The 13487-nt window shown below is 37.2% G+C and overlaps 1 protein-coding gene across 1 annotated transcript in view; it reads left to right on the plus strand.

Moving 5' to 3' along the window:
• spon1a (spondin 1a) overlaps window positions 1–13487 on the plus strand; it is a 281162-nt gene that overhangs the window by 207344 nt on the left and 60331 nt on the right. The window contains exon 7 of the mRNA XM_067419702.1: window positions 6102–6166. Coding sequence (XP_067275803.1) covers window positions 6102–6166 — 65 coding nt within the window. The remainder of the gene's footprint in view (window positions 1–6101; window positions 6167–13487) is intronic.

Genomic DNA, 13487 nt, shown 5'->3' on the forward strand with positions numbered 1-13487 from the left:
TCTTTTTCACTGACGTATCTCTTAAGGGATTTGAGAAACGGATCTACTGCCTTCAGTCAATTTTGTTATTCAAGGTGTTATCAGTCTTTCAGAATTTTGCTGGAAATGTGGCTTTCAAATGACTGCTTGCCATCAAAAATCTCACAAAATCTCTAACAGTAAAACTCTGAAACACATGAAATGAATTGTTTGGAGGGGAAGCGTTTTCTCAAAAATAACAGAAAATTCCATGTTTGGCGGGGAAAGAGTTAAATAAGCCACATACTCTCTATGTAGATATCAGAGATTTATAAAAATAAAAATAAAATATGTAATTATATAATATATAAATAATTTAAACTCATGCTAAGGCACTTTTATGTTACCCAAACCAGGAGTTTTCAAAAGAGGTTAGCAGTTTAAAGTGCAGTGCTCAGTGTTGTGAAGGTAAGAGACATTTCAGAGCCAGATTCCACAGTAAGCTTCAGTTAATGGCTTTTTCTTTAATCTTTCTTTATCCTAAATGAATGCTTACTGTGCAGCGTAAGCAAAGTGCTTAAATGCATTGGCCAATCGCAGTTTTGCTGCATGAACTGCATAGTTGGTAAACAGGAGAGACAAATCTGGCTATTTAGTATACGTTCTCTTATGAACAAGAAATAATGAAATAAACTGCTGTCACGTGTACAGGATTTCCATGGTTTACCAACTTACCATGCTGCTTGACCCTCTTCACCATCTAATAGCTGTCAGCTAGCTAAACCAGTCTAAACAGGTCGTATTAGTCAATCTAAAATCCACACTCGAAAATGTAATGTAAAATGTAAAAAAAAAAAAAAAAAAAAGCAAACTGCTTGCCTAAAAAAAAAAGTGAAATAAGGATAGTATGTTAACAAATGCCTATTTAGTGTAGTACACTTACACAATAGTTCAAGTAGCTAAAAAATAACTGTATAGATTAATTACTTTAGATGTTCTCTCGATTTAGAACAAATTAATTTATCTTAAAGGACAATAAAGGATGATACTTTATAAAGACAGTCCATTACCTGTTTATGGACAGGTGCCATCTTGGGAAAAAGTCTCGACGAGTCAAGCCACGAACGCTGTGCTAAGGGATAAAATGTGACTTGGAAGCTCCTATGGTCAGTTGTTTCCGGAAGAAAGCACTGAATGCAACAAAGAAAAATAATAAATAAAAATAAAAATTTCCATGTAATTAGATTTTACAAATTTAATTGCTATCGATTAGATCACTTAGCACAGCGTTTGTGGCTCGATTCGTCAAGCCTGTTTTCCAAGGTCTGTGCATAAACGGGTAATGGACTTTTTGTTTTTATAAAGTGTACTTACTCTGTGCCCCATAGCCAAGTCTTATAATCTAAACAGTTTTTAAAGATAAAGCTCTTCACATTCGGAAAAGGCCAAGAAGAGTTGGTGAGTGGAATTTGCATGTCAGCCACTCCCCTGGATATATGGGTATAAAAGTAAACTGCATCCATTTAGCTTCGTTCTTCTGAGCCAAAGCATCACTTTTCTTATAGTAAAAAAGAGAAGCGATTTTCTATTCACCTCCCTACATTGCTGGATCCATGGGCACATTTCAGCGTTCTCTCTCAGTGTGCACAGATAAGTGCAGGGAGTTCCGCTGTGTGCATCATTGGCTGTCTAAAAGAAACAATTTACTTAAAGAAAAGCAAATTCCTCTAAAAGAGCTACATGGCGGATTGTGACATTTTAAAGTTGCCTTTCTGTCCTGGGTGCAGGTGATTTCTCTCTCCCTTGGATGACCATGATCACTGTTTTGGGAACATTGCAGTAGTGACTCTTGTGCTTTTTCAAAAGGCCAAGAGTCACCTCTTCCCATCCTGGTCCTGTAGCGGACTCTAATGATGATTTTGGGGTTAGGGAGAGCTTCCGGCAAATGAATCCCCATGGGACTCTTGTTCATCAGCATGCTCGTGTCTCCCGGTTTCTGAAATTTCTGGATGAATTAGTTGGTAGTTGACGCAAGGGTGACGTTTACCCTCCTAGGTCTGAAGGGGGGTTTCCATTCAAGGGACTCACTGATGCTGAAGGAGTACCTCAGCTCTAAAAGGGGATGACTGTGTGCATTGTATGCAGCTACCATTAAGAACTTTCCACTCCCGCCGTGCGCTCTTTGAGGAGGGCACCCAGACTTGCGTTCCTCACAACTCTGGTCCTGCTGCTTCCGAGTCAGAGGAGGGACTCAGGTCATGGGGTTCGGAAATGAATCTGGCAGAGGGGTTAGAGATGGGCTCTGCCTTTTATTTGCCCTCACCTGCCAGATCTAATGTCTTATCTCTTACGTTTCCTGACATACAGATCACAACCTCCTCATTGAGGCCTGCTGATTTTTCTCGATCTACACACCGATTTGTCAAGATTTGTCAAGGAACATTAGTATGGGGCAAGGTGGAAGAGATGCTGGAAAGCTATCTCTCTCCTGAGTCAGCATCTTCCCTAAATACCCACCCATCGAGCTGGTCAGAACAACTTCGGTATGGTGGGTAGAGCATATTCGGTAGAAGGTTAAGCCATGGCATGTTTGCACACTCTCTATTCTGCAAAAATAGCAGACTGACCTGATCAGAGACCTGGATGAGGGTGAAAGTGTGAGCCTCGGTGCAATAAGAGAGCTGTGCTAGGCCACAGATTCTAGGCCACCAAGGTTTCGGCCAAGTCAACTGGCCAATATATGGCAGCTCTGGTGGCTATAGAGAAGCAATTATGGTTAAACTTGTCAGGCATGAAAGACAAAGATAATAACTTCCTTGTGAACACCCCACTTTCACTCCCTGGCCTCTTTGGCAATACTGTCACAACAGTTGTTGAGAGGACTATGTATTTATACCTTTTGACTTCGTGTTGCATAATTAATAACCTGTTTTTCTCTTTGGCTTAACAGCAAATCATGTTTGTAAAGAGATTAATTAAAAATGCATTGCATATCATAACTCATTAAATTGACAATGTGCATAATGTTACTTGTCTCTGATTTAATAAAAATAAGCTAGAGATGTGAGTGTTGAAAAAAAAATGATTATGTTATTTTGATATAAAGATCGCAAGGATTCAGTTTATTTGGTAATTCCAACAGGGACCAATAAAATGTACTCTACTGTGCTTAACTAAACTGGAGTACATATCTCAGTAACACATTATTTAAGGTTAGATTTTGCTATTAACTAGTTGCTTATTAGCATGCATATTACTAAGATATTGACTGTTTATAAGTAGTTACTTATAAAGCATATATTAAAGGGTTAGTTCACCCAAAAATGACATCACCCTAATGTAGTTCCACACCAGTGAGACCTCCGTTCATCTTCGGAACACAGTTTAAGATATTTTATATTTAGTCCGAGAGCATATGCAAGTGTATGCACACTATACAGTCCCTGTCCAGAAAGGGAATAAAAACATCATCAAAGTAGTCCATATGTGACATCAGTTAGTTAATATTAATTAACTTATTAACTACTAAATGATGTCACATATGGACTACTTTGATTATGTTTTTATTACCTTTCTGGAAATGAACAGTATAGTGTGCATACACTTGCATAAGCTCTCAGACTGAATATAAAATATATTAAACTGTGTTCCGAAGATGAACGGAGGTCTTATGGGTGTGGAACAATATTAGGGTGAGTCATTAATGACTAACCCTTTAATGCCTTATTCTGCATGACCTTATTCTACATCCTTTAATTCTACCCAAAACTTACGCTTAAATGCTACCAAACCTACTCTACTAACTATTGATAATCAGGAAATTAGAAGTTTATTGAGGGAAAAGTTGTGGTTAATACTGAATGTGTTTCTAACAACAGAAATAGATACTTAACCACTGTAGTATGATGTCTCATTACAGAAGTTAACTTCTTAACTTTTTCATGTTTGCACATTCATTGCTAGCATCACACATTTTTTATGAAGTCACATGCAGATGGACATACACAGATGGTGGAGATAACTTCTGCTAATTAATCTATTTGAGAATTCTATTAATGTGTTTTTAATATATAAAAATTGGTGAGTAAGACAGCTGGAGCAATGCTATATGTGAAGCTCAACAAAGTGTCGTGTCTTTTCATGATAAAGAATGATGGCTTTTAACCCACCCCAGCAGTAAAACCTTCCTCTCGAAAGTCTTCAGTGATGCCCTTCCCATGAACTCCTGATAAGGTTTGAGTGGGAGAGAGCCATACACACTGCTGGCCTGCGTGCCATGAGCGATGGATGAAATATTTATACAGATTTTATGAGACTCTGATGTGATCACTCCATCTGCAGGAATAATAGAAAGCTTCATACATTACTTCCTGTCAAGAAAAAACTAAACAAAGGGATGGCATGAGAGAAAGACAGAAAAACTGCAAAAAGTATTGTAATACTTAGTCTTTTTTTTACTGTGATTTTAACATGGATACAGGAAGCTCTTAAAGGGTTAGTTCACCCAAAAATGAAAACTAGCCTATGATTTACTCACCTAGGTGTATATGACATTCTTCTTTCAGACGAGTTCACATAAAGTCCTGGCTAGATATGTGCCGATTTTCGATAATGCGATTTATCACGATAATTAATATGCACGATATTGTTATCGTGGGCACTTTAAAATATTGTAAATAATAATTTATTCACAATTAATAAAAAAAAAATAATGCACTTAAGAATATACTTTGCCTATCAACCTTATAAATGCTCAACACCGCTGTATTCTGCGTCAAGTGCTCAGATGATCAGATGATAATATGAGAAGCACATGAACCTGACATGAACGAGACGCGCTGCTGAAGTACCGCTCAGAGACAGCAGAGGGATGCTGATGAACTGCAGAATGCAGCGATTACCCCGGTAATCCCGCAAACAAACAAACCGCGTGTAGTTTTTAAAACAGCCATTCATTCGGTTTTTGTAATCTCAATGTTGTTCATCACAGCACCAAATACTTAATACTTAAAGACTTAATAGGCTATTTATTTTCAAACTTAAACATTTTTATGCTTCAATCTGGACTACAACATGCCCTAATGATTAGAACTGTTCTAATTATTTGTTATTGTTCAGTAAAACTTTGAGACATACGACTTCATTAGTTAACATGTTAATTCATTATTACCAAACTGACAACGAAAAATTCTTATAAAGAATTAATTATTCTAAGTAATGTTAATTTCTTAGTTACTATTTAATAACATTAAAATCAAAATCACTTTTTTAATGGACCTAAGATAAAACTAACAATGATCAGTATTTCTGAACTAACATTACCAAAAACATTATACTTTCTGTACCAAATGTAGCTATTGCTCAATCTTAGTTAATGCATTAAATAATGAGACCTTATTGTAATTTGTAATCCTACCTGTTGTTCTTTATAGCCTAATTCTTTTGCACTTTAATCTGTTTGAAAAGTGTACTTTTACAGCTCTAAAAAAAAATCCGGAGACCACTTAACATTGATTTCTCATTGATTTCTCTTCATTTTTTCCAGAGCTGTATATATTTTTGGTGCATTATTGTATTTAAACATTCAGTTATTTTTGTTATTACAAAAATAGTTCTTAAAGCTGTTATGCTATGGCAACACTTTTTTTTTTTGCAACTTATTTCAATATCGTGATAATATCGTATATCGTGATAACATTTTGAAAAATTGATATCGGCACATGCCTAGTCCTGGCTAATCCAAGCATTATAATGGCAGTGATCTTTTGCCTCATTTATGAAGTCCATAAAAGTGTATCTATCCATCATATAACTGCTCCACATGGCTCCAGGGGGTTAATAAGGCCTCCTGAAGCAAAGTGGCACGTTTGTGTAAGAAAAATATCCATATTTAAAACATTATAAATTAAAATAACTATCGGCAGAGAGGTCACTGCCATATAATGCTTGGATTAGCCAGGACTTTTTAATATAACTCAGATTTTATTTGTCTAAAAAGAAGACACGTCATATACACATAGAATGACTAGGGGGTGAGTAAATAATGGGCTAATTTTAATTTTTGGGTAAACACTTTAAGCATTTAATTAAGTAATATATTGATTAACTTTTTGTGTTGTTTTTTTTATTTTTTTATCACACAGGGTGACGAAGTCTTAACCGTTATAAAGATGAAGGCCCAATGGCCAGCCTGGCAGCCCCTCAATGTGTGAGTAACTGTCATCGAAGTTTGTGTGTGTATGTGTGTGTTCTGGTGTTATATATTTTCATCTGCAGAATGTTTCAATAAAATACAAAAGTGTAAAAGAGGGAAATATTCCAGTTTAAAGTATTACTTCACTTTAAAAATGAAAATTACCCCATGATTTATTCATCCTCAAGCCACCCTAGGTGTAGATGACTTTCTTCTTTCTGATGAACACAATCAGAGTTATATTAACAAATATCCAAGCTTCATAGTGGCAGTGATGGGTTCCATTGAGTTTGAAGTGCATCAATCCTTAATAGACGTACTCCACACAGGGGGGGGGTTATTAAAGGTCTTCTATAATGAATTTATGGGGTTATATATGAAAAATATCCATATTTAAAACCTAAGATGTAAAAGATCTAGCTTCCACCAGACCAACTTCCATATTCAACTTACGCAGAAAGTGTAACGTCTCTTGCAGTTCAAAATGCTTATGTCCGGCGTCATAAGGTGCACCAGTTACGTTTTTTTCCATAAGTTGAATACGAAGTTGGTCTGGCGGTGTGAGGCAATATGATCTGAAAATTAACTGTGGAGAGCCTGAAGTGTCATCAACCTCTAAATAATAGGTAGGTACTGGTATTGTGCCTATGCGTGAAGCACACTTTCCTGGACTGGACCCTGAAGTGACTGAGTAACAGTGGGAGTCCCTTCTAGAGGTAGAACTCTGCAAAAGGGGCCCAGCATGGGGGCACCACTCACTGTGAATACAAAATTGCGGACATGTGACACACAGTCTGCTGTTGTCCGAGGTGCAGAATTAACATAACAGACTTCTGAGCAGCGTTAATTTCACTGATAAATAATTTCTGTCATATTTTTTTTATTAACAACCTTTTTTCACAGACAAAATTAAAACGATAACTAAATAAAAACTAGTGTTGGATGACAAAAACGATGCCGGAAATCTACTGTCATTTTCGTCAACGAATAAAAATGAGATGAACATGTTAGGGAGAGACGATTAGGGAAGAGATCCAGTCAGAACTGATTTCCTGTGTAAAATATGCACATATTTGAATTGTAGCCCTCTAACTGCTGTAAAACACGCAACTATTGTGCTTCTACAGGCTCACACATCTGCAATACAGCGCTTCAGAGCATTTCAATCAATGAATAGCACACATTTATGCCAGGCAGTTGTTTATGAATTAATGCTGATGAATAAAGACAGTGTTTACTTTACGGTGTTTAATTAGATGGTTGGTAACAATATATATTTTATCTCTGATCTTGAATGTGTATCCTGCAACTGCAATAGTAAGGCACAGGCATTTCAAAATAAGAGTCAATGTGTATTTTGAACTTGTTTATAGTTAAAAGTCACACATTACATATTCACTTTTTGGTTACACAATACACTGTATTTAATTTAATTCCCATTTAATTCATAGTCATGAGGAAAGACCAGCATTTGACACATATTCAGTAAAGTATCAGGGTTATAATAGTTAACGAAAACCAGTCAAAGATTCTCATTACTTGTATTGAATAAATGCTAACTGAAATTAAAATAAACAAAATTATTTGAAGCATTAGCTTAACCTGATATGGCCTACTAACTAAAACAGAAATAGAAAGTTATAAAAACTATTTAGATCTTTTTTTTTAAATTAACAAACAGCAAATTGATCTCCCTTTCATGTATTTTTAATGTCAACAACATGTCAACATGTTTAAAAAATGTAAAAAAAAAAAAAAAGTCACATTAGCCTACTGATGTTTAGATCTAACAATTGCTCAGTCAGATCAGATTCCACACTGCAATTTTGCATGCTACCTTTGAGCCAATAAAATCTATTACTTGTTTAGCAGAAAAAAAAGAAAAAGAAAAAAACATCTCTGTGTCAATCTTCAATACCTTCAGATCTTGGATTTGTCACCTCATCCCAAGAGCCAATGCCGATATTTACTCTCATTTTAGCACAGGCTCTATCACTTTCCCTTTTTTACTGCAGGTTCTCCACAGTTTGAGGTTTCTTGGTTTTGACAACAGGTGATTCCCAAGATGTCAGTGATGATTGCTTTTTAGGACTTTCTAGATTAAAAACAGCCATATAGATGACAAGTTTAAATTCTTAGCACACACCATATACTTGCCAGGTCTTCTATCTGTTTATGGACGTGCCATTGAAATTGACATTTCCTGCTAAATATAACCCAACAGCTCAAACTATAAATCATTTTTTAAAATCTTAAATCATTCTTAAATATGTTAAAATGCGCAAATTGGGGTAAGGTAGGGAGACAGTTTTAAACACTGAGGTCTTATGTAGTTGCTCATTAACTGATTTTGTATTCTTTAAAGGTGCCATAGAAAGTATTGATACAATATTTTAAATTGTTCTCTGATCTAGGCTACGTAAAAGGTGGCTTAGGTAGTATTCGTCCCTAGAATTAAATTTTACTTTATTTGGAAGGGTCATGAATAATAATGCTGAGCACTGCTTTGATTGGCTGTTTCACTGACTTCGCTAAACAAGCTTACAATTAATAATAGTACACAATTAGTCTGCCCTTATAACACAGCACATACACAACTACTGACTGTATTGTCACACAAGAGACTGCGTAAGTGCAGTTATTCAGCAAACAAAATCGCAAATAGTTAAGAGATCTATCCTTGAATGTATTACAGTTCATCACTGAGAAGTGAGTCGTGACGGAACACATACCGACTGAATTACACTTTAGTTTAAGCAGAAAATCTCAAAGGAGATCGCTGAAATGCAGCTTACTTGTTTATTGGTGTTTTTTAGATCACACGCATCCGAGAGAGAGAGAGAGAGAGAGAGAGAGAGAGAGAGAGAGAGAGAGAGAGAGAGAGAGAGAGAGAGAGAGAGAGAGAGAGAGAGAGAGAGAGAGAGAGAGAGAGAGAGAGAGAGAGAGAGAGAGAGAGAGAGAGAGAGAGAGAGAGAGAGAGAGAGAGAGCTTACATGCACATGGTAACCAGATTGCAAAGTTTAAGTAAAACACTGGATATAGTATGTTTTTTTGTTTGTTCGTTTTTTTTTTTGTTTTTTTTTTTTTTACAGAAAAGCTCTGATTGGGGGATTTAAAATGACCGAAATCTGTCCACAGCAAGCATGAACACTTTCACTCAAAAGAGAAAAATGTATTCTATGGCACATTTATCTGCACAACAAAAAACAAACAAACAAACAAACACATAAGACAGCATTAGGTACCAGGTTTGATTATGCCCATGCATTGATGAGATATGAAAGCTGCAGAACATCAAGGGTGACATATAAGAATGGTGGCAGGAGCACACAGGTGGACTATATCTTATGCAGACGCTGTAATCTGATGGAGATTAGCTGATGGAGAAAGTAGTGGTAGGTGAGAGAGTAGCTAGACAGCATAGGATGGTGGTGTGTAAGATAACTCTGGTGGTGAGGAAGATGAAAAAAGCAGAGACAGAGCAGAAGAAAAAGTGGTAGAAGTTGGAAAAGGAAGAGTGTTGTGTGATTTTCAGTAAGGAGTTGAGACAAGCATTAGGTAGTCAGGAGGGACTTCCAGATGACTGGACTACTACAGCCAAAGTGATCAGGGAGACAGGTAGGAATGTGCTAGGTGTGTTATCTAGAAGGAGGAAAGAAGACAAGGAGACTTGGTGGTGGAATGTCCAGGAGAGTATCCAAAGGAAGAGTTTAGCTAGGAAGAAGTGGGAGAGTGAGAGGATGGAGGAAAGTAGACAAGAATATAGGTAGGGTGATAGTTGCTGTCCGTAACTTTTTAGGGTTAAAAACTATTAAAAATAAATTTTTGAGCAAGTACATAACAGCCAGTATTCAAAACGATCTGCTTAACATAGCTCGATTTACAACAGTAAACTTGTAATAATGTTTTTAATTCCAGTGGTACTGGTGGATTTCCGCTGGAATTTCAAGCATATCTTTGCGTCATTGCGTCACATTTGTACACATAAAGAAGGAGTCCCCGTTAGCAGGTTATATTGCTCCATTTCCGAATCATCCGTTGTAAAATGCAAAGTCTTCGGAATTTGGAAAGGCTACAAAAGAAACGACTTACACTGGGGCCAATGCGAAAACAAGGATAAAATGGGGCTTTTAAAGGTAGCGTAAACTTCGTGTTTTGAAGGGTTTTTCAGCTTTTTCCTGCTGGGACAGGTAAGACATTTCAACAGTTGAATTAGGCTATGTAACAGTAGCACACTTTTTTACATAATTCATTCAGTTACAGAGTTTCTTTGTTGTGCCTTTCTCGTTTTGCTATGTGCGTTATGGTAAACATCAATTATTTTGTGCTAGTTCTGAGAGGAAGCAATTTACCTCTAACATTATTCCACATTGCACAGAAATGGAAACTGAACTACTGGGAGCCCTAATGGACATTAAATGTTGTCACACATTGCTGATGTTAACATTAACATTTTGAAAAAGTATCGTCAGATTTAATCATCGTGATTTATTGCAATGCTTTTTCCCCCTTAGTTGGTCAGAACAAAAGGGGATGTTAGCTACTTAGGTCCCAGATGGCATTATTATGTTGGTCATAATTTCAAACAGTAGAATCTGTCTTTTTGAATGACAGTATCCCCACCGGCGCAGTGACTGACAGCTGCACATTCTCCTCTAAATATTGGATTCCTACGCACTGTGCCGACCGAGGCACAACTCACGTAAAGTTTATAATTCCGTGAATAACTGCAGTTGCAGTTTTCGAACAGAGATGGCGACAAAGAGGAAAAGCTACAGACTGCAGCTTTAAGATAGAGGTGGCTGAGGCCAAACAGAAAACTTATGAGGACGTGTGCAAGCTTAGATAGTAAGGAAGGTGAGAGGCATGTGTATCGGTTGCAAGGCAGAGAGATAGAGATGGGAAGGATGTGCAGAAAGTTAGAGTGATTAAAGATATAGATGGAAATGTGTTGACAGGTAACAGGTGAGTGAGGGGCAGATGGAAGGAGTACTTTGAGGAACTAATAATTGAGGAAAATGACAGGAGAGAAGAGTTGTAGAGACAAATATTGTTGAGCAGGAAGTAGAAAGGGTGAAGTTAGGAGAGCTTTGAAGAGGATGACGAGAGGAAAGGAAGTTGGTCCTGATGACATACCTGTGGAGGTATGGAAGTGTCTAGGAGAGATGGCAATAGAGTTTTTAACTCGGTTGTCCAACAAGGTCTTAGAGAGTGAGAGGATACCTGAGGAATGGAGGAGAAGTGTTTTGGTGCCGATTTTTAAGAGCAAGGGAGATGTGCAGAGTTGTGGAAGCTACAGAGATATTAAGCTGATGAGCCATACAATGAAGTTGTGGGAAAGAGTAGTGGAAGCAAGGCTAAGGGGAGAAGTGAACATTTGTGAGCCGCAGTATGGTTTCATGCCAAGAAAGAGCTCTACGGATGCATTATTTGCTTTGAGAATGTTAATGGAGAAGTACAGAGAGAAAGAGCTGCATTGTGTCTTTGTAGATTTAGAGAAAGCAAATGACAGAATGCCAAAAGAGGAGCTGTGGTATTGTATGAGGAGGTCTGGAGTGGCATGAGAAGTATGTTATAGTGGTCCAGGATATGTATGAGAGCAGTAGGACAGTGGTAAGGTTTGCCGTAGGTGAGACAGAGGACTTCATGGTGAAGGTGGGACTGCATCAAGGATCGGCTCTGAGCCCCTTCTTGTTTGCTTGTTTGCATGGACTATGACGTTTGCAGATGACATTGTGATCTGTAGTGAGAGCAGGGAGCAGGTTGAGGAAAATCCAGAGATGTGTAGGTTTGCTCTGGAGAAAAAAAGGAATGAAGGTTAGTCGCAGAAAGACAGAATACGTGTGTGAATGAGAGAGAACCAAGTGGAACAGTGAGGTTACAGGGAGAAGAGGAAAAAGAAGGTGCAGGATTTTAAGTACTTAGGGTCAACAGTCCAGAGCAATGGGGAGTGTGGAAAAGAAGTAAAGAAGTGTGTGCAGGCAGGTTGGAATGGGTGGAGAAAAGTGTCAACTCTGCCGTGTGATAAAAGAGTACCAGCAAGAATGAAAGAAAAGGTGTACAGGACAGTAGTGTGACATGCGCTGTTGTGTGGTTTGGCCAGAGTTGCACTGAGGAAAAGACATATTTTCTTTGGGAGTGAGGAGGATGGATAGGATCAGGAATGAATACATCAGAGGGAAAGCATGTTTTGGAGATAAGGAGAGGCCAGGTTGAGATGGTTTGGACATGTTCAGAGGTGCGAAAGTGAATATATTGGTAAAAGGATGCTGAAGTTAGAGCTGCCAGGCAGGAGGTCGAGAGGAAGACCACAGAGGAGGTTTATGGATGTAGTGAAGGAGGACATGTATGTGGTCGGTCTGAGAGAAGAGAATGCAGGGGATGCAGAAATAGCTCCCTCTGCTGGCTGTAGTCTTTAGCCTCTGGCCAAAAATTCACAAATTGACAAAATTTGCATCATCGGCAGGTTTTTTTCCAGAAATAAAATGCATAAATCTCTTGTCTCAGGGGGATATGAGGGAGTGAAGCACAATCATTTGAATATACTCCAGGGTTTCTACTGATATAAAGCCATATGATTCGCTGAAGTAACCCTTTAACATCCTGCTAAATTTATCCTTGTATGTTACATGGATGAAAGAAAATGTTATACATTTTCAACATATGCGAATAAATGGTGAACGAATAAAATACTGTAAAATAATTAAATAATACTAATACAAAATTAAATAATAATCAATGCACATTCAAGTAAATGCACTTTTCATTGCTAAGTTTTCATTGTGTTTTTAGTAAATCCTGACAGATTTTTAACTCCAAAATTTGTATTGAGTAACCCAAATTTGTAACTCCAATTAATTTTTTTTTTTTTATTATTATTTTTTTTTTTTTTATGGATATCAGTCACAGAACCAATTATGTTCGATGTTTACAGTATGGATATTCTACTAAATGTCTCCTTTTGTGTTACATGAAAGAAAGAAAATTGTACAAATTTGGAACTCATGAGGGTACATTATTATGAATCATTATGTAAATGTTGTAATTATATAATGATTATGTAATTGTAAAGTAAAGTACTGATAAATGTACAGTTTTTGGAAGATACACATACTTAAATGATGTTTTATTAACAAGGTTCGGGAGGAAACACATTCAGATAATTGACACAAGTGGAGAGCACTCAGCTAATCAGCAATCAGCAAAGAGGTATATATATGTATATATACACAGACGTCTTACATGCGCTAATTGACAGTTTATCAGCATTCCTTCACCACCCCTTCTACACACTTTTATTTCTAACCGCTTATATACACGAGGGGTACTCTGGGTT

Source organism: Pseudorasbora parva, chromosome 16 (assembly GCF_024679245.1).
Source record: "Pseudorasbora parva isolate DD20220531a chromosome 16, ASM2467924v1, whole genome shotgun sequence".
Lineage (NCBI taxonomy): Eukaryota > Metazoa > Chordata > Actinopteri > Cypriniformes > Gobionidae > Pseudorasbora > Pseudorasbora parva.